This window comes from Glycine soja, chromosome 2 (assembly GCF_004193775.1).
Source record: "Glycine soja cultivar W05 chromosome 2, ASM419377v2, whole genome shotgun sequence".
NCBI lineage: Eukaryota > Viridiplantae > Streptophyta > Magnoliopsida > Fabales > Fabaceae > Glycine > Glycine soja.
In genome coordinates, this window is record NC_041003.1 from 37683880 (window position 1) to 37705321 (window position 21442).

At 34.9% G+C, this 21442-nt stretch overlaps 1 protein-coding gene across 1 annotated transcript; it reads right to left on the minus strand.

Moving 5' to 3' along the window:
- Positions 1-13044: 13044 nt before the first annotated feature.
- Positions 13045-21149, minus strand: LOC114393275 (probable methyltransferase PMT6). The gene is made up of 7 exons (XM_028354552.1): positions 20697-21149; positions 19801-20215; positions 18489-18781; positions 16156-16539; positions 14700-14946; positions 14456-14594; positions 13045-13464 (listed from the first exon to the last, which is right to left on the minus strand). The coding sequence occupies exons 1-7, from the start codon at positions 20869-20871 to the stop codon at positions 13306-13308; spliced, it is 1812 nt and encodes a 603-aa protein (XP_028210353.1). The 5' UTR covers positions 20872-21149; the 3' UTR covers positions 13045-13305.
- Positions 21150-21442: the final 293 nt, after the last annotated feature.

Below are 21442 nucleotides of genomic sequence, written 5' to 3' on the forward strand. Positions count from 1 at the left end.
CATTGTAAATAAGTCTTTAGAATTTATTAACTTTTTATGTGTTTTTGATAGAGTTCTAGTTCATAGAGAAGAGAATTGGAAGTTGTCATTGATGGAAGGCTTGCCCGGGGAGGATGCTCATAGCGAGAGGACATGTGGTAGCTCAGGAATGGAAGAAGGGAGCCATGCCATCTGGTTAAACTCACCTAGCGAATGCAGCTTGACCAGGGAATTAGAATTGAATAAATTGGAATTATTGAAAGACTTACCTAATGAGTAGAGCTTGCCTAGCGAGCCAGTCCTACTGAGTTGGTGACTTTGGAATTCGTGAAGATCTCACCCAACGAACAATGCTTTATGTGAAGTGACAAGATAGGGGTCCTAACCCATATTTAAGGCCAACATTCTCTTGGGATCACAATCAGATCATTCTAGGTTTAGTGTTGGCAAACAAAACATGGTTATATTGTTTTTTCTCCTATCTCCTCCATTTTTCATCCCACTTCTTCTTCTAACCTTCATTTTTTATGTCTCTTATGCTAATGAGAGACTAAGTTATCCATTTTTGGGTGTTTGGTGTGCTAGAAACTCATTGATGTAATGACTCTAGTTGTCTATTTAATGCTAATTCAGTGTTATTATCTTTTCATATGCTTATTTACTTGTTTAATGGTTCAATCACCCATTTCACACACCTTTTATAGTATTAATGTCAATGGGAAATGCTTTTATACTTAGAAATGAAAGAGATTTCTAATCATCTTGTATCCAGGGATGTAATGAAGTTGGTTAGCTCTTGTTTTAACCTTTTCTCTTGATCAAATTATTTGGTTAGGCTTTCTAAGGGATTAGGAGTTGAATCAAATGATTTAGGCTTTTTCACATAAGGGATTATGGATAGATTATATTTGTAGGTTAAGGTGACACTAGTTTTAGCATTGAATAGAGAAAAACATTTAACATTGCATCAAGAGTTCTCTTAGCAATGTTATGCACCCAACATTCACCAAAAATTTTGTGAAAAACCCACCTTTGCCCACAAACTATTTGATAATTTGTCTAAGAGTTTCAATTATGTTTTTAATTTTTTTTTATTGCATACTTTGCTTTAATTTTTTCACTATCTCTCTACAAATTGAAATATACTTTGCTTAGAAAAATTAGTTTGCAAAAATTGTCAAATACAAACTTAATCCTTGTGGATACAATACTCGGACTTTCTGTTTTATACTACTTGTGCAATTTAGTTCACTTGCCAAGGAGTTAACAGACAAATCCACCTTCTAGTCATTTACACTAAATATCTGATGATTTCTTCAATATCTTAAAATATCATTAGAATAAGAAATGCAATTGGCTTAATTACTATTTTGCCGAAATGCTATGTATCTTGAGTGTAAAATGTTGGGCTTATTTTACTCTCCAAATTTTTTTCTTAAGTTGTCTTTGATTAGGCTCTAGTTTGGCTAGACCCTCTTTAGATTGCAGCTCAACGACTAATATTTGAAATTTCTTTTTAATTATTTTATCTCTTGTTTTAGTCAACGAGCCTTCCATCTGTTGCAAGGGATATTTGACATAATTTGATGCAATCCTATCTCGCAAGGGCATTGGGTAGAAGACTCCAAGTAGATTGGGCTAGAGATCCAAGGGATGGCCCTAGGGTTCTCTTGAGCCTTAGGGTAGATTTCGAGCCCATGGGCTAAGTATAAGCCCGCTTATCTTTGTAAATATTAGAATAGGTTTTTCCTTCGTTTGGGCCTTGTATTTTGGCCATTCTAGTAGTATAGGGTTTTAGCCTTGTATTTCGGGGCATTTTGAGTAGTCTTTGTAGTAAGGACTTTTTTTTTGTATTTTCATGTTTTTTGTCATGGGGTGAGATTAGTTATTATAGGGGGTGTGTAGCTAAGTTCTAGCTTCTCATCTCAAGGAGGTGAGCTTAGCTATTAGAGAGGTATGTGTAGCTAAGCTCTAGCTTCTTTAGGAATCTTCTTAAGGAAGCTTCTCAAGGAGGTGAGCTTAGTTATGAGAGGGGTGTGTGTAGCTAAGCTCTAGCTTCTCAAGGAAGTTTTCTCAAAGAAGCTTCTCAAGGAAGTTTTCTCAAGAAAGCTTCTCAAGGAAGCTACCTAGTCTATAAATAGAAGCATGTGTAACACTTGTTGTAACTTTGATGAATGAGAGTCTTATGAGACATACTTCAAAGTTCCACTTCTCTCCCTCTTTTATTCCTTCAATTTCGTGCTCCCCCCCTCTCTCTTTCTCTCCCTCTTTCTTTTCCTCCATTGAAGCATCCTCTCCAAGCTTCTTATCCAAGGCTCATCTTGGTGGTGAAGCTCCTTCTTCCATGGCTTATTCCTTAATGGATGGCGCCTCCTCTCACCTCATTTCCTTTGTCTTCCGCTGCATCTCCATGGTGGAAAATCACCATTAAAGGACCCCATTGAAGCTCAAAGATCCAGCCTCCATAGAAGCTCCACAAGCAAGCTTCCATCAAGTGGTATCAGAGCACAAGAGCTTCAAGTAGGTGCACCTTAAACCTCCATTAATTTTTTTTCTTTACCTTCTCTTCCATTGTTGTTTCTTCATTTTTCTCCATGTATCTCCTCACATGTCTTGTTCTAAATGTTATTAACATGATTCTTTAGAGTTTCCACCGATTAAACTTGCTATAGAAGTTAGATTTGATTTTTTATGGTTCAAATTTCTTGTTCTTGTTCTTGAACCATGAATTGTGTTGAGTTTAGGTTCCTTTGAGTTTTGTCTTGTTATTTTTTGTGGCTGAAACCTAAACCATAAAATTCTTACAAAAATATTAAAGTAGAAGAAAACCTCAAAAATCTAGAGTGACTTGTTCACCTATTGTAGTTTTGTCATAGAAGTCATGTCTAGTCATGAAACTTGTCACATAAGATTTCTTATGTTGTGCTGAATTTTATTTTCTTGTTTCTTTGTCTAACTCATTTGTTCATGAGTGTATGAAATTCTTTTAGCCTATTATTTGATTTGAGTCAAATCTTTCATGTTAATTAGTCCTTAACATGTTCATGCAAAATTCTTAGAGAGTCTTTGATTGTGAACCTTTTCTTGAACTTTTAGGTATCTTTATGATTGTGTCTATTGTGAATTTGAGTTTTGGTGATTGAATTGCTGGCTGAAATGTTGATCCTAAGTGAATATTGAACTCTGAAAACTGTGGTAAACAATCCTAGTGAGTTCAACATACATAGGAAGGTTGAAAGTAAGCCCAAGGCAATCAATATACCATGCTTAAAGAAACAAATCGCTGGTGCTGGCAGCTTGGACGTACAAACTTGTAAAAATTACTGAGAATTGGTTACTTCGAATTTTGAGCTGAAATTTTTACTGAATTTTCTAGACATCTGGAAAAAAGTTATAAAAAAAGAAACAAGTGATTTGGATAAAAGGAAAAAAATACGAAAAATCGCACAAGTTGGCAGGAAAATCAGTATCCAGAAAAAAAAGGTGAAAGGGAAGGGTGCTTGTTGTTTTGGCTCAAAATTTATTCTATAATTGGAAATTTCAATTCAAAATTAGTGTGAAGACAAGTGCCAAAGCTAGAGTTTTGTTGAGTCTTTTTTTTTCAGTTTTTTTTACTCTACTCTAGAGCCATTCTAAGTTTCTCTTTGAGTCCTAGCTTGCTTCTATGTCCTTTTCATTGCTTTAATTGTTGAATAATCCTTGAAAAATTGTCTTGTTAAAACTCCATTGGTTTAGCTTTCATTCCATTTTTTTTTTGTCTTTGGTTATTGCTTGTCTCTTTGTTTCCTTGTTTGTGGGTTGCCATATAGGGAATTGGAAGGAGGATTGGTGCCATCCCTTGAAGAATTTGAGTCCAGAAGAGGGGCCAACCACCTTAAGAGCTATTGGACTAAGAAGCACTCCAAATTGAGTGAATCACCAAAGAGAGAACGACCACCAAAATTGAGGACCGTTTTGTAATTTTGTAATTTGCAATTTACTTACCTTCATTGCTTTCAAGTTTTGTAACAAAAAGACCTTTCATTGGAAGTGTGTTGGGAGCCTTAGGTTACCAAACTTTCATTTGTGTGTAATAATTTTAGGCAATTTTTCCTTAGGATAGTGAGTGTTTTGTTGGGAACCTTGAATGTGGTCATCCAAACACTCTTAGGATTCGCCTAGTTTACATTTCTTGCTTACTTTCATAGCTTATTTCCTTTACCTTCCATTGTCAAACCACCTAGATAGCTTTCCTTTTACCAATTAGTTGTTTTTACCTTATCTTCCACACCTCTTTTAGTGTTTATTTGGCTAGTTTCAACCATAGTTTCTTTTACCTTTTGTTTTCAAACCTCCAACAAGAAAGAACCACAACTTAGGAACCAACATGAGTCATCATTCATCTAGTGTTAATGGCAAGGGTACCAGTCATAAAGACCTTTTATCTAGAATCTTAGATGAGTTGAGTTCCCTCAAGTCATGGAAAGAAAAACAAGAGAGAAAAGAAAAAGGAAAAAAAAAAGTGGAAGAAATAAGTCAAGATGAAAGAAAGAAAATAAGAGAGGAAGAAAGAAGAAAAATAATGAAAGAAATGAAAAGAGAAAAACATGCCTCCTATAGTAGTCATAACTCTTGCAAAAGCCTAAGTGAAGAACTTCGTGACTATTATGAAGGAAGGCATAGGTCACATCTTAGACCTCACTCCCATAGAAGAGAAAAGGAAAGAAAGCCTCAAGAGGCTAACATTAAACTCTCATACTTCCATGGGAAGGACAATGTAGAGGCTAACTTAGATTGGGAAATAAGGGTAGAGCAACAACTTAAAAAGAAGTCTACTTCAAAATCTTATGGCTCTCACTCTTATCCAAAGAAAGACCAAGGTCAAGGCATCTTAGGGGTGACACCTTCTAAGCCCAAAGATGATAAAGGGAAGACAATAGAAAAGCAAGCCCCTAAGGCTAGTATGCAAGAGAAAACTAGCTCTATAAAGTGCTTTAAATGTCTTGGAAGAGGACACATTACTTCTCAATGCCCCACCACAAAAACCATGATTATGAGAGGCCAAGACATTTATAGTAGCCAAGATGAGGCTACTACTTCACCTTCCTCTAGTGAAAGTGAAAAAGCAAAAGGGGAAGAATCTAGTGAAGAAATCTACCCCCAAGAAGAAGGACAACCATTAGTGGTTAAAGAGAAGTGTAAGGAGGTAAGTGTCTCCTCCAAGAGTTTAGCTAAGAAGGAAACTCATTTTACAATAAAGACAAACATTAAAGAAACTTTCCCTCTTAGACAACCTCCACATTTTCTCTTTTGTAAAAAGGCACTTGCTAGCATTGCCACACCTCTTGGGCTTGAGTTTATTCCTCAAGTAAAGAAGTTGTTGGATGAGGGTTTGGTTCGCAAGAGCTTAAATCCTTGTGCTTTGTTGGTGCCCAAAATAGGTATTATTAGGCACCAAGTCCCTAAAATAGGTGGTATGATGAATGTTTTGAGTGGTGCAACCCTCTTTTGTAAAATCACTCGTACACCTAACATCTTCATGGTGTATGTACATAGGGACCCATTAGGTAGGTTTATTCTTATTTTTAGTTTCAATACAAACTTAGGTACTCATATGGGACACCTTAGGTTTGTCATACTTTTTGGTAGGAATAATCAATATGAAAATATAGAAAAAGGTATGTTTTATTGCGTTACTTTTCTTAATTTTTCAAATAGTGATCAAGGGGTTCCCATGAATCCTAAGAGAATAAAGGTCATTCCTGAGTGGCCCACTCCACCAAGTATAAGAAAAATTTGGGGCTTCCATGACTTAACAAACTTTTACAAAAGGTTTGTCCCATATTTTTCTATACTTGTAGCACCACTCATTGAGTTGGTGAGAAACCATGTTCCTTCATGGGAAGATGCCCAGGAAATGGGTTTTCAGACCTTACCTTACTTCAACATATGCTTTTGTTCTTTTTACAGGTGTTGAGGGAAGGAGCCCAGAGTATGAAGAACCTCAGGATTTGAGGTCAAATCCTTTCCAAGGTGGAGGGAATGATGCAATCCTATATCGCAAGGGCATTGGGTAGAAGACTCCAAGTAGATTGGGCTAGAGATCCAAGGGATGGCCCTAGGGTTCTCTTGAGCCTTAGGGTAGATTTCGAGCCCATGGGCTAAGTATAAGCCCGCTTATCTTTGTAAATATTAGAATAGGTTTTTCCTTCATTTGGGCCTTGTATTTTGGCCATTCTAGTAGTATAGGGTTTTAGCCTTGTATTTCGGGGCATTTTGAGTAGTCTTTGTAGTAAGGACTTTTTTTTGTATTTTCATGTTTTTTGTCATGGGGGTGAGCTTAGTTATTATAGGGGGTGTGTAGCTAAGTTCTAGCTTCTCATCTCAAGGAGGTGAGCTTAGCTATTAGAGAGGTATGTGTAGCTAAGCTCTAGCTTCTTTAGGAATCTTCTTAAGGAAGCTTCTCAAGGAGGTGAGCTTAGTTATGAGAGGGGTGTGTGTAGCTAAGCTCTAGCTTCTCAAGGAAGTTTTCTCAAGAAAGCTTCTCAAGGAAGCTACCTAGTCTATAAATAGAAGCATGTGTAACACTTGTTGTAACTTTGATGAATGAGAGTCTTATGAGACATACTTCAAAGTTCCACTTCTCCCTCTTTTATTCCTTCAATTTCGTGCTCCCCCCTCTCTCTTTCTCTCCCTCTTTCTTTTCCTCCATTGAAGCATCCTCTCCAAGCTTCTTATCCAAGGCTCATCTTGGTGGTGAAGCTCCTTCTTCCATGGCTTATTCCTTAATGGATGGCGCCTCCTCTCACCTCCTTTCCTTTGTCTTCTGCTGCATCTCCATGGTGGAAAATCACCATTAAAGGACCCCATTGAAGCTCAAAGATCCAGCCTCCATAGAAGCTCCACAAGCAAGCTTCCATCATAATTGGGCCCCTTTGACAGGTTCATATCATTCTCTCCCTTTTCAAAGTGATTCATCCTTGAATCATATTGGTTAACTAGAACAAAATCATGCAAATCTAAAATATTATGCAAATCAAAAGTATCATGCAAGTCAAGAATTAACAAATGTTGTTCCACATCAACCAAAGCATAAGGCTTAGAGATGGTGTGAGTTAAAGGTTTCATCCCCCAATGGTTGCCTTGTTCCTCATATGTATCCACCTCTTCTCCAAATTGCTTTGCCCTTTCATCTTTTTGTACAACTCTTCCTTGGACATCAAATCAAAATAAATTGCATGGTTAGATGTACAAACAAAATTACAAGAAGAATTAAGCTCACAATCAAATTAAAATAAGCCATGGCTATTAAGGACTTCATTGGTGTTTCTCTTTCTTCTTGAGAAAGTTGTTCTTCAAGTCCCTTCAAAAGAGAATCATTACTTATAAACAAAGGGTTATAACATAAGACTTTGCATTCCTCCTTTGGAAGCACTTCTTCAAGTCCCTTTGAAAGAGAATTATCACAATTAAACAATGGGTTAGAATAGAAGGAATAATATTCATCCTTTCCTTTATCTTGTAATTTTTCTCTTAATTCTTTCTCTCTCAACTCTTTTTGTTTTCCGCTCATTTTCTTTTATCTCCTTTTCTCTCAACTTTTTTTTCTTGTAATTCTTTTTCTCTAAAATCTATCTTTGAATTCCTTTCCTCTTAACTCTTTTCTTTCTCTTTTGATGTCTCACTTTCTTCTTCTCTCATCTCTTTTCTTCTTTTACTCTCTTTTTTCTTTTCCATATTTGTGTTGCCTTGGACTTCTAGATTTAGAATGAAATATAAGATTATCCAATCCAGCATTGAAGGCATGGAGGTTTTTTAGAAATTCCATCATAAACAACTTGAGATCAAACTTTGGTTCCCCTTCTCCTTTAGTCATAATTAAAGTGCAAAGAAGTTCCTTTTTTAGTTTTTTTTTTCTTCAACTATTTTTTTTTTCAATTTGGACTTCTTTTTCACAATTCCCCCTTTTTTTGCAATATTTTTTTTTTACTAGGATAGAAAAGAAGAAGCACAAAGGATAACAAAGGAAGATGAACAGACTCAAATAAATAGAACAAAGGAAGATGACACAATAGAAGAAATACCAAAAGCAACAATGCAAGCATTTTTTATGATTGAAGAAGATAAACAAACAAAGGATAGATAACACTTGATTTCAAGAGTCAAAACTCTGATGCCAAAAGATACAAATCGACTTAGGATCATCTTAAAATCAAGCAAATAAAATATGAGGAACTTGACTTTGACCACAGTCTGTTGATTAGTTATCAAAGAAGTGTGACCCTAACTGTGACCTTCTGGTAAAACCAACACTAAAAAGTTTTTAACCCAAGAACAAAGGGAAAGCTCTCCCAATAGAGAAAACACTCAATTCATTAATATTTAACTTGTTTTGATTCTCCATTACATGACATCCTATTTATAGGAAAATAGAAAACAAGTAATAGAAAACAAATTCCAAACAAATCTTAATTTTATATGAAATAAAGATAAGATAAAACCCTAATAGAGAAAACAAATCTTAATAAGATATGATTTTCATCCTAATAAAAAAAATCCAAAGATAAGATAAAAAAAATATTCTAATCATATTAACTCTAAATCTAATAATAAATGCTAAATATTTTATGATTTCTTAGAATCTTCAATATCTTGGAATATCTTTAGACATAAGAAATGTAATGGACTTAATTACTATTCAGCCCAAATATTAAGTAATTCATCCAAATAAATTCCATCCCACAGATGCATCTTAAGTGTAAAATGTTCGACTCAGTTTACTCTCCAAATATTTTTCTTTAAGTTTTCTTTGATTGGGCTCTTGTTTAGTTAGACCTCTTTAGTTTGCAGCTCCATGACCAATCTTTGAAATGCCTTTTCAATTCTTTTATCTTTTGCTTTAGTCAATGGGTCTTCCATCTATTGCAAGGGATATTTGACATAATAGGGCCTTGACAGGTTCATATCAACTTGTTGTTGCCATTATCCATGCATAAGAGCAATGATCTTTTCAAAAGATCTTGGTTTTCTTGGTTTACAAAACAGGGCAAGGATTTCTACAGGGATCAGCCAACCATTGCATATAACTCGATCGATCCTTTAGAACTAAACTCCAAAAAGATGAAAAAAAAGTTTCCCCAGTTCATTATCATCTTTAAGTTTCATAAAGTTGTACTCAACACAACCACCATCTACATATATAGGTTTACGGTAAAAACCTCAAATAAACTTCTTCCAACTCCGATGGTGTAACGACCTGCCTCGTCACTATGATATTACTACTCTAAACAACATAAATTTCAAATTTTAAATGAAAACACCGTTAATTTGCTTATGAAAAACGAGAGTAAATTTTTTGCAATATACATTCACCAAAACACACAATTACTTAAATGAAAATATATATAGATATATTAACTCAACACATATCATTCACATAATGAAAATTAAATTAGTTCATACATATAATTAAATCTGTGATTTGCATCCTCAATTCAAAAATAATTATAGAACTAGCTACAAAGGAATTGATTAACAAAATACAACTCTCCCAAAATAATCTCAACAACATCATGTCGGCTTAGAGGCTCCACAAAAGAATCTTACTTCACATACTCTACTGTTGTCCATCTGCTCCCACGAACGAAGGTTCATAATCATCATAGGTATCAACCACACGGTACAAAAATTGCAAGGGTGGGCTTATTATAAAAGAAATCAACACAAAAATCAAATGACCATGATTAGTAAGAAAATATTAACAAATACCATAATCATACACAAATATCCATTAGTGCAACATACACTCAACAAGTAGTCATCAACCTCCTACAATTCCAATCAATCATGTTCAATATGATGCATGCACCTAACCTCAACTCTCAAATGCAATGTGATACCATTCATCGGGAAATAGCCTAAGCGTGTCTACACAACACTCTCACTTAGGAAAACTAGGCAGCAAGTGTCGAGGTCACCCGACCATGCATAAGCAACTCCTCCCCTATGGTGATCAGCCTAAGTCTCAAGGGAGTTCCAAACTGAGTGAGATGCCCCCAAGTGCAAGTATTCCCCCTCATGAGAAACTACAAGTACTTATTGACAAAGTTTATGCTGTTTTAATGCAATATGAAGTATGAAACATGAGCACCATCAATGCATCGACCATGGATAATTAAAAATTCTAAGCCATCCCCCTCCAGAGATGCTTAAAACTCTTTAACCACTCTATTTCCCCCACCAGGGATAACCATCATGGTCACTGCACCCCCCATGTACATACACAACACCGTTACAATCACATTTTCAACATCAACATCTCATCTCAATGTCATTATAACCATTAACATCATCTCATCTCAATGTCATTCTCAACATCAACATCATTTAATCTCAATGACATTATCAACAACAACAACATCATCTCATATCAATATAATCATCAATAACAACATCATCTTATATCGATATTATCATAAACATCAACATCGTCTTGTATCAATTATTATCAATATCATCTTTAATAACAACATCATTCTCTATCAGCATTATCTTAAACATCGACGTCACCTCATATCAATTAATATCATCAATAACAATATTATCAGTAAATCACATTCCGCACATACATACATACATAGTTCATGCCTGAGATTCACACTCCCCAGGTCTTCAGACAACACAAGTCTAATAAAAACAATAATGTCATTTATCAATAACAAACCTATCGCATCTCATTAGTCGAAAACATTATTTTTCTTGAAAACCAACATACACAAGGATAAACATACATTCCCATAATTGGGTTCCTTGACCCCAATTATGGTATCAAAGACATAAAATTATAATAAACTCTCATCACCTATCATGAGCTCTCTGTCAACTCCTCTCTGTGTTTCTCGGTGACCTCTGTTGTTCACGTTCGTCAGTCCAAATATAGAGTTCTATATACCAAATCAAAGGGAATTTAGTATACATTTCAAAAACAATGTTAATAATAACATTCAGGGTCAAATACCTTTGTCAAAACATAAAGGACTAAGGGGTGTTTCAGGTTCTACTACAAAGATATGTCTTGTTGAAATTTTGACCACAGCAATGTGACTGGGTATCAGCGAAGGTCACGGAAACAACATCAATTTTATAAAAAGATAACTTTTACGTCTCATTTTCAAGATTTTTTCAAAGGAAGTGTAAAAACATCCTATTACATTACCCAAAACACAAGAGACACTAAAAGAAGCTAAAACTAACTAGAAGAAAGACATAGAATTCAAGATTACCTTAGAGAAACTACGAAAGAAAGAATTGAGAGCTTGTTCTCCACCAAATCCTTGAGGTGGATGCTAAGGATTCCGCTCTGATTAAAATATTCCTCTCTGTATGGTGGTTCAGCGGCAAGCAATAGTGGCTCGTGGTGGTCACCGGTGGTCGTGGGTGGTGGAGGAGAAGTTATGAGAGAGGGAAGCGTGAAAATCGTGTTTTTCACATTGAAGAGCGTATTTATGATCTGTAGATCTCGCTAAGTGAGATCTTCTCACTAAGCGAGAATCCACTTTTGGCGCTACAATCCAAATTTGAAGGCAATCCAACGGTTAACATATAGGAGATCGTGGTTTTACTTAAACAGGTTTAGGTAAAAGTTGAAATCTCATAATTTTGACTTAAGTCAATAAAACTCCACATAACTTAACATCCACATCAAGCAAATCACACATGACTAATTCACACAATACCTCAACTCATCCAAGTCAATCACATAATCAAATAACACGAGAAATACATTTAAACATCGTTTTACAATAAGCGAAATTTCAGGGCGTTACAGATGGCATCCATAACTGCTTTCCTCAAAGCAACAAGTGACATTTCCTCACCAATTTTAATGAATTTTAGGATCATTAGGACATTCAAACAATACTCCCTCGGAAGCTAATGCCACATCACCATCATAATACACAACAATGACTCCCTCCATCTTCAACCCAATATTGTGAAATATCAACACAATGCATTGAACTGCCTCAGATCACTTGTATTTATTAGCATCTTGTATTGTTCTCTCGTGAGTCAATTATCAACAATGGCCAAGATTGCACCAACAAAACAGAATGTTCAAATTGCATCGAGCTCTACAAGGGCACTGTTGGCTTGTCATACCATCATAAATATGGTTTTTTAAATCACAAAATAAAACATTAAATTTTACTTTCTAAAAATTAAAACACTTTTTTATACAAAAAAAAAAATACAATGGAATCATGATTCTGTTGCACAATCAGGGTAAAAATAAAATAACACAACGAAATTATGTCTTTGTTGTGTTATTGAGGGTGGGGAAAAAGTTAGTAATCTGTTATATACTTGTACAATGAAATTATGATTATATTGTGTTATTGGGAGGTAACAAAAAAAAAACCTAACAATGAAAACATGATTTTATTGTACAAGTGTACAAAATAATCTTATTTTTGTTGTTAGTTTTTTTTAACCTTCAATTGCACAATAAAATTATGATTCTGTTATATCTTCATCTAAGGGACGATTTCAGGATAAAGCAAAAAGGCACCCACATGGGTAGTGCTAATAGCAAAAGTGGTAGTGCCATTAGCAATACTGTACATACAATGGACCATGACATAGGCCTAGTTAGACATGCCACGTATATGCCAGGAATGTAGACTGCAAAGGCAATTTCCTTATCAGTTGATTTTTATTTTTTTTTTACAGTTTATAACATGTTGAATGATATAAAATTATGTTATCGATTTGAAGCATGAACATAAATTTCCACCCAATTTTTTTGAAATTCATTTAACTACATTTACACTCTAAAAAAATAAACGAAATTGTTTACAGTAAAATAAAATAAGATGGAAAAAAGTTACAAACTTAAAAATAAAAGATGAAGAATATGATATGATAACTCTTATTCATGGTTCATTTTTATAGATTTTATATAATGGGTATGGATAGATTAGAATATTGCCAATTAGCACTTAACATTCCTCAGAACACTATGTAAGAGCCGATGCATCACCAAAATAAAGCAAATAAACAAAAATAATAAGATTAACGACGCCTTAATCAACCTAAGATGTATGTTATATTTATTTCTAATATTCAAGCACACATAAGAATAGACAACGAAGAACCTACTTTCTATTCATAAATCATAATTGCTGAACTGAGTGAAGTCATATACAAAATGAGCTCACTGGACATCTACACAAAATGATCGTGGAGCGTTGGAGCAGTGAACAAATCGGATACATAAAAACCTAACATTACAAATTACCCGTACGCTTAAAAACAATTTCTAGGAGAAAACTTTTAGGTCAAGTCACTTTAGACGATAGCCCAAAACTTTTTTCTACAAATTAAAACAGTCTCCATTTTCTTCTCTTTGTTCTCTAACATTTGTGATTCCACATCCCATAGGAATTTTGGGGCTACCTCTAGGATTCTTGAGGTGATATCATTCTCGTCCCTAATGATAATAAATCCCTGCACATATAAGTAGCGCTGAGTTATTAGGAATAAAAGAAAATGAAAGTTGAATAGCAACATAAGAACTTGAGCGAGAAATAATGAGTCCATTTGATCTCTATACATATGTGAATGAACAGGTAAACAAATAGGCACTATACGGACACCAATATTATGCAATAATAAATGAGTAAATAACACATGCACTGACATTGTAAAGACTTTTTACACTGTCATCCAATTATAAATTTTCATATATGATGAGTTTATTGACTTTTACATTAATTGTTTTAAAAGTTATACCTACTGTGATTTAAAAACTTTACAAGTACAATGCATAATAAACTCAAAATAAAATTCTACAATATCTTGTTCTGGACCAAGTAACAAGTATCCAATTCACCATGCGTTGGGGGACCAAGGCCCAAAAAGACCAGCACCAACATTGGGCCAGACACACAAGAGGTTCCAGAATACTCTTCTGTTAGAGGAACCTATGTTACCTGAAATTACCTCATGACCATGCTAGGTTACCTTGGTTGTGACTCACCGACAACTGAGCACTATAAAAGGAACCAGTCACAAAGACAGTGCACACATTGTCTCATACAATTATCTTGCTAGTTCACACTGACTTCGGCGATGGAGTGCCTTTGCCAGCACTCCTCACCTTTCATCGTTGTCTTGGACTAACATTTAGACTCATGTCCTCTACCCCAAAGTAATAAATAAATAAATCTATATTGTATTACTGTTCCACCAATTTCTTCTTCAATCTTTTAACATTAGTTTGTTTAATCAAATAACACAAGGAGAAGAAGGACCAAACTTTCAGGCTCCACAATTCTGCAAAATGTCTTCACATATTATCATGCAACTTCAAAAACACATTTGGACACTTTACATCAGATTTGAGCAAAAGTCTTATTTTCATCCGTTGAATGAATTTTCACTTTGGTCTCATATATGCAGATAACCATGAAAGATGACAGTTTAGAAAAGTGATTACCAATGGCCGTATAAGTCGATCCATCTCCAGCATGATGTCCTCCAATAAACAACCTTCCCCTTTTGTTTTGTAGTGGGAAAAGAGGTAGTTGGCATGCAAAAGATCATATGTCCGAGGGTAACTTGAAAATGGTTCACACCTAATGTTTCAGAATCTATATATTAGCTGCAGTCAACTAATAATAAGTACAAACACACGTGGTAACAAAGTATTTGCGGTATTTATATCAATAGCAAAGACTTACCAATCATGATAAATTCCAATCAATCCCCGGGCATAAATTCCAGATAAGGTGTTCTTCATGCTTGCAGGAACTACATTCAATATCCAAACAGGAAACTTATTGAGCGCAACAGCAAATCCACCACAATAGGCATTCATATCCATCACATTGCGTATTTCTGTCTCCCCAATATTCATCAGTCTCCAGTAATGACCAATTTGTTCTTGCCAGAAGACAGTATCTGAAGTAAATTCATTCCGATTTATACCTGTTCAAAAGGTTAAAGGGTGGGTTATCAGACTGAAAGATACTACTATTGAGTGCACCATAGCAATGATTGTTTTTAACTTACAATTTCCAGTTTGGTAAATTATCTTTTTAGTCCCTAAACTTTTTAGAATTTCTGTTTTTAGTCCTTGAACTTTTTAGAATTTATGTCCTTAGACCCTGAATTTTTTCCATCCATACTTTTAGTCCCTGCACTTTTTTCCGTCCTTACTTTTAATCCTTTTAAGGGAATAAAAGTAAGGACGAAAAAAAAGTTAAGGGAATAAATGTAATGACGATAAAAAAGTTAAAGGACTAAAAACAGATAAGAGGAGTTCAAGGACTGAAAACAAAAATTGTAACAAGTTGAAGGACTTAAAAGATAGTAAACCCTTTCAAGTTGAACGGTTAAACAATAGTAGTTCTTGTTTATGGGGTATTGATTCTTACCTATCCCATCCAAAAACAGGGGAAGGGGAAGGACCAGCAGTTGTCTATCTATATTAATGTTATCAATATGTACATTGATCCTTATAAGAATGCTTTTATTTTAGACAATTTGGAGAAATGGTCAAGTACATGTCTGTCTGACAATAAAATAAATTTATTCAGGAAAAAATAACAAGAGCACTCCTTTGATTAAAACTATGCCTCAAAACTATTTTTAATTTTAATTTTTTTTATCATCTATGCATGTCAATTATGTTCCCACTGAACTTGAAGTTTAAGAACAGAACTATTCACAGCTTGAGAAAAACTAACATTAAAATAGTATCAACTGATGAAGTTTCCACAATGCGACAAAAACTATGTTAGCAAAGCTAATTTCTGCTATTCTGCAGATTGAGCCTTTGATTAAAAGCTAAGACCTGAATATTATCTAAAAGCCATTTGAAAGTACATTTTAATAATAACATATATGCATGTCAAGAAGCATTAACATTGAAACCATGATTATGCAAAATTTCTAACTGAATATGATATCTGTTGTTATCTGACATTTGTTACCAGGACCTTCATTTAAGGGCATTTGAACAAAAATCTGTGTGGACAAGCAAATATCTATACTTTCTGCACATGCATGCGTGTGTGCATGACCAGGCATCACCACTAGAAAGGTTGGAAAAGTATAATTTAAGAGTAAGGAAGCTGTAAAATATGGACAGCAAAAATTAGCTTCTTGCACTTGTACAAAAGAAAGTGGACAGACCTATCGTGTTAAGGTTCTCAGAAAACACTGAATGGCGTTCGTGACTAGGAGGAAGCTTGTAAGAATCTGTTTTAGAATTTCTAACTAGAACACAATTCTTTAGTTGGATATTCCATGAAGGTTTAAAATCATCAGCAGCATCACAGAGGTTTATGTGTTTTTGTTCTACATTGTGCAAAAGGCATGACTGGTTATTTTCTTTAATCCATATTGCCGTCTGAACTTGTCGAGCAATAAGTCTCCAGCACATTGCTGTAGTCAAATTCATCAACTTATCCCAAATGACAGGATAATCTTTATCTTTTCTATAAGCAGGGGGGGCTGAATAAACAAAGTACCCATTAAAGCGAAGAAGGCGATTCAACTCCTTCAGTAAAATCCCATCTGCAGAAAACAAAATAAATAGACAATAAACAAGTCTGTCAGAATAACATGCAGTTTCATGAATCACTTGACAAATATGTTAATCCATCACACATTAATTGCATTCAGTTTTCACAGGAATTAGTATTTAGGAAATATCATTCATTTACTCTTTGCCTATGAAATAGTTCCCAGCTAGTCTTTTAAGAGTCCATGTATACAGATGTTCCACAAAACGCAAGTATTGTGCTATTCATCAATTTCACTAGAGGAATTTCATCCTATCTCCCTCTCTATTAGACTATTTCTCTCCCTCTAATTCAACAAAGTTCATTCAGATAAGCTAATGATAAAGCCCAACTTATAGATCAACTGATTAAGTTTAGGATTCTGTTATCACATCTAATTGTTAGGATTTATCTTTAGTTTAGAATTATGTTATTTGAATTCTTATAATTTATCTTTGGGATTTATGTTTCTTTTTACCTTTTAGGGAGTTGGTTGAGGGAGAGGATAATCAATATAGGACAGCCTTATCAAGGGGAGGTACTTTTGGTGAATTCCTCTTGAATTGTATTGTGGAGCTGGTGCTCTGGGAGAAGGAGGCAGTAGATCAATCTACCAAACTCTTTTTCTATTTCAATAATAATACTCAACCATTATAGGTATCCCGTCAGCTAACCTCACCAACTTAAGTAGATTTGACAAGTACTACCAGTTATACAGATTAAATTCTTAGCATAAGTATTGAATAGGGATTATGATAGGGATTTAGGCACCCCATAATACCCATGTCCCTAGCATAGAACTGCTTCTAACAACAATCGTTCCAGCAGCTGACTCTACGATGCTCCACTCAGCCTTGTTAGCCAACCCCTTCTAGGAAGCCCTCTCAGAGACACTAGCAACCAGCTCTAATATCAATTGATAAAATCAATGGGGAAACCACACCACCAAAGCTAGTTGTTGTGATTAGAGAACCCAAAGCTTTTTTATACCCCACACTTCCAATGTGGGATTCAAATCCCATACATTGCAAGTGGATCCTAACATCCCACCACGCTTCGCATCCCCAGCATCCATGCAGACTGATTGTGCATTAGTCCTTTGACTAGTCCTGGACAAAACACTGCAATGCTAGAGTCACGCCGTCACCACTGAGACATTGTGGAAGGCTTTGACACCAGTTAAAAAGCACCTAAGCACTTGGAACCCTCTATATAGATGTTCCCCGAAGATCTTAACAAACAGAATGTTTGACAACAATTTTAATGGGAAGTCTTGACTGCAGTTGATAGTTGACTAGGAGGACCCTACCTTTAAAAGCTAGTCTTTTAAGAGTTCCGCAAAGATCTCCACTATCAGCATGTTTGGAAACGATTTTAATGGGACATTAGATGTGAAAAACCATGGCTTGATTGAAGTTGATAGTTGTTGCTTCCACATTTTTTTGTTATTCGACTTGGAAAACTGTGTTTTTAAATTGTTTCAAAATGCACTAAATGGATTTACCCACATATTTTGAGATTTAGGGGATATGATCCACCTAAATACAGAATCCCTACTTTCTCATTTTCCGTAACTTATTAAAGGAACAACTGTTCTTAATCTTTTTTTTCACTGTAACAACTATTCTTAATTATATGGAACTCTATTTTCCCTATTTTATGACGACTCCATTATATATAATGGGGGGAAAAACTCCCAAGTCTGATAATCCTACCATAGCCTCTCTCAATTATAAACTTTTGCAGTCCCTTTGCTAACTTAAGCATAAAAATATCTTTGTAGATATACACCTCCCCTTCATCAACACTATTGGCAAGAAGCAGATCATGTAAAAGGATTGTGAATTGGGCTAGAGAACCCACATTGAAGATAGGTAACAAGTAACAACACATCTTCATTTATTGTATCATGTGCAGAATTAAAGTTACAATCATAAAAACATAATATTGAAAGCCAATTACCGTTTTCATGAAAGTCTATTCGGCATCGTGAACAGTGAATCATTTCAAATGACTCACTAGGATACGGTAGTTGTTTTGTGGACAAGGCAGAGATCATTGCACTAATCCCTCGTTCTAATGCAAATTGAATCTGATTTTCATGAACATCCTTGGGGGCAAAGGACATTGTTCGTATACCCAAGGGAAGAAGATATGCTGAAAAACTGGCCACACCACAGCCAACATCCAGAACTTGAACTACCCCAGCAGATCGCAGATCACCAGCAGCCTCATTGGTAATCATATGTCCTAACCTGCATTCATGAAAAATTAAATGGATAACAACTATGTCTAGAACTATTCAATTAACAGAAAATTTTCCACCAGAGCAACCACTACATAGAAAAAGTTCCAAGAAAAGACAACGAAAATTAGCATCATTAGGAAACTGTTGACTACTCACAGTATACACCCACTCATGCTCATGTTATTTTGGAGCATCAAGCAAAATAATGATACCATAGGTAAGAAATGATGACTAAAATTTGATATCAATATAATAAATCAAAAATATAATTATACAACATTCAAAGCCTATCCCACTAGGTTGGTTTGTCTGAACGAATCAAACAATGCCAATGTGATTTGTCAAAACCAATTATTCAAGAGGCCATTTAAGTCTAAAACCTGTGGATGTGTGAGTGTGCATGTGTTCAATGATCAATTAGCTGTATCTGTTTTCAGCCTGTTTCATTAACACCAATGAACCACAAAATCACAATCTCTGACAAAGCTACAGCATGAAAATATGTTGCAATTTACATATTGTAGACTACTTTGTGGTATGATTTGCATCATAAAATCATAAGCTCAATAGTTTTCCTTGAAAGCATAGGTAGTCATTCCGTTGGCCCACAACTTTTCCTTGATTAAGTTGACTCCTATGACAACGTTCTCAAAATGATCACATCCTTGTTGTGACATAAGGTACATGAATTTCAATCTACTGCTTCAAAATTCTAATCTTATTTCTTTCACAAGTCTAAGAATTTCAGTTTACAAGAAATTTATGTATCAGAAATCAGAATCATAAGAACAGAAGTTCAAGGTTATTCATGATTGATCATCTTCAGGACGTCAAAGAGTTAACTCCAGTTTTTTAACCCTCAGTTTAAGATGGTAAGAAGGGAATATATTTTAAAAGTTAGAAAATTTTCAATTGTTTGGTTTACGAGAAAATTAGTATCAAAAGAAACCATCAAAATAACATTTCTACAATCAGCATGGTCCTCAGACAGAAAATAAGGAACTTAAATAAGTCTATAGCAGCTACCTCTCTATGTACTCAGAAGCCCCATGTTTGAAATGGGTACCACCACCAGGAAACCACCAGAGCTGATCCTTCTCATGTACCCAATTTTGGCCTCCTTTGACTTCTGCAAGATGCGTATGATTAACATTACTTCGCCAAACATAATCCCTGCTAAGAGGCCATTTGATAGGTATTTTATAATCCTTCGGTGGAGGAACCAAGCAAAATAAGCGCTTTTCAAGAGGAGGACAGTGTCTCTCCAGTTCTTCTTTTCTAGAAAAATCAAGAGTCGGGGCCAATGTTGCCACATAGGAAGCATCATGGCAAGGAATATACTCATTGAATGTCAAAGGGCACACATCCACCCCAGTTTCTGGAATTACAAGCGGGGTTTTCCAGTAAGTCAGAGCAACTTTGTTAGTAAATTTGGTAGCACCTGCAATAGTTAAAAAAAATTAGTAATTATTCACAAAGCAGCAATCTGAAACAGTAAGGTTTAACCTTAAAATAACTTTTCAAATAAACCACCGACACTAAGTGGTATATCCCACAAAAATGTAATTAACAACTATTTACAACTCAATCAAGCCGAATGTACATTCAATTCATATAAAGCAGTTTCCATTACATAGAATATGCATACCATACTAGGATCTGATAGCACTAAAATGATTCTAGGTAGAAAGAACTAACACGATGCTGTTTAACACCCATTTACTTGAATACAACAATAATAATATGCTTGAACATGAATTAACTAAATAAGCAATCTAAATCTGGGAATTTACAAACAGAAGCATTCTGAAGAAATCCCAGATGACAAAGTTTCAAAATTTTGCAAGAAGACAATAAAGGGTATGAAGAGAATCAGTGGAAAAAGGAAGTTCGAAGTTGAGTTGAGGTGAAGAGGTTGTTACCGTTGGAGGAGACATTGTTGGGAGAAGAATGAGAAACAAGCTGAGAGACGTAAAGGGGAACATTGTTGCCAAAAAGGTTGCCAGCATAGAAGGACATAATCATCAAAAGCAAAGCAGCCATAATAATCTGCCCAGATTTGGAATCGAAGGCAGAACCCATTGCGAAACCCCCCATTGTTGTCGTCCCTTCTTCTTCTTTTTATTCTTCTTATTCTTCACTCTCTCAGTTGGGTTTCTTTGTGATGTTTCGGAGAATGGACAACGTTGAATCAATGCAAGAGAGAGAAGTCGCGCATACGAGCCTTTCTTTCGTGTCCAAGTTTCAGATCAGGTGATATTTTTGGCCTTGTGCTATTTTTCATTTTTCTTTTCCCCTTTTCTTTTCGAATGCGTGAGGTGAGATTGCTAAGCTAAGCTTAGTGGTGGCTAAGTGTCGACAGTTGGCACGAGAGAAAGCACCTAGCTGCAATTTGCAATTCGTTTATTGCATTTTTAGCTTAATATATGTTTTGATTCATTATCTTTTGTAATTATTTCACTTTCATATATTAAATTTTAAATATTTCATTTTAATTTTTTTTGTTAAAATATATTATTCTGGTTTTTTTTTCAATTTTTTCCTAAAAATATTAGAGTTCTGTTAACTTTTAAATTTTAAAAAACACAAAAATAATACATTCTAAAAAAAATTTAAAAAAACATAATGAAATTTTTAAAACTTAATGCATTAAAGTAAAATAACTACA

What these genes read in the sequence shown, in the direction of transcription:
- LOC114393275 (XM_028354552.1), bottom strand. Translation starts at nt 20,871, where the DNA reads ATGGGGGGTTTCGCAATGGGTTCTGCCTTCGATTCCAAATCTGGGCAG. An exon ending in ATTGGAATTTATCATGATTG is followed by an intron (nt 14,595 to 14,699) that starts GTAAGTCTTTGC and finishes CTGAAACATTAG; the next exon opens with GTGTGAACCATTTTCAAGTT. An exon ending in ATCGACTTATACGGCCATTG is followed by an intron (nt 13,465 to 14,455) that starts GTAATCACTTTT and finishes TTATATGTGCAG; the next exon opens with GGATTTATTATCATTAGGGA.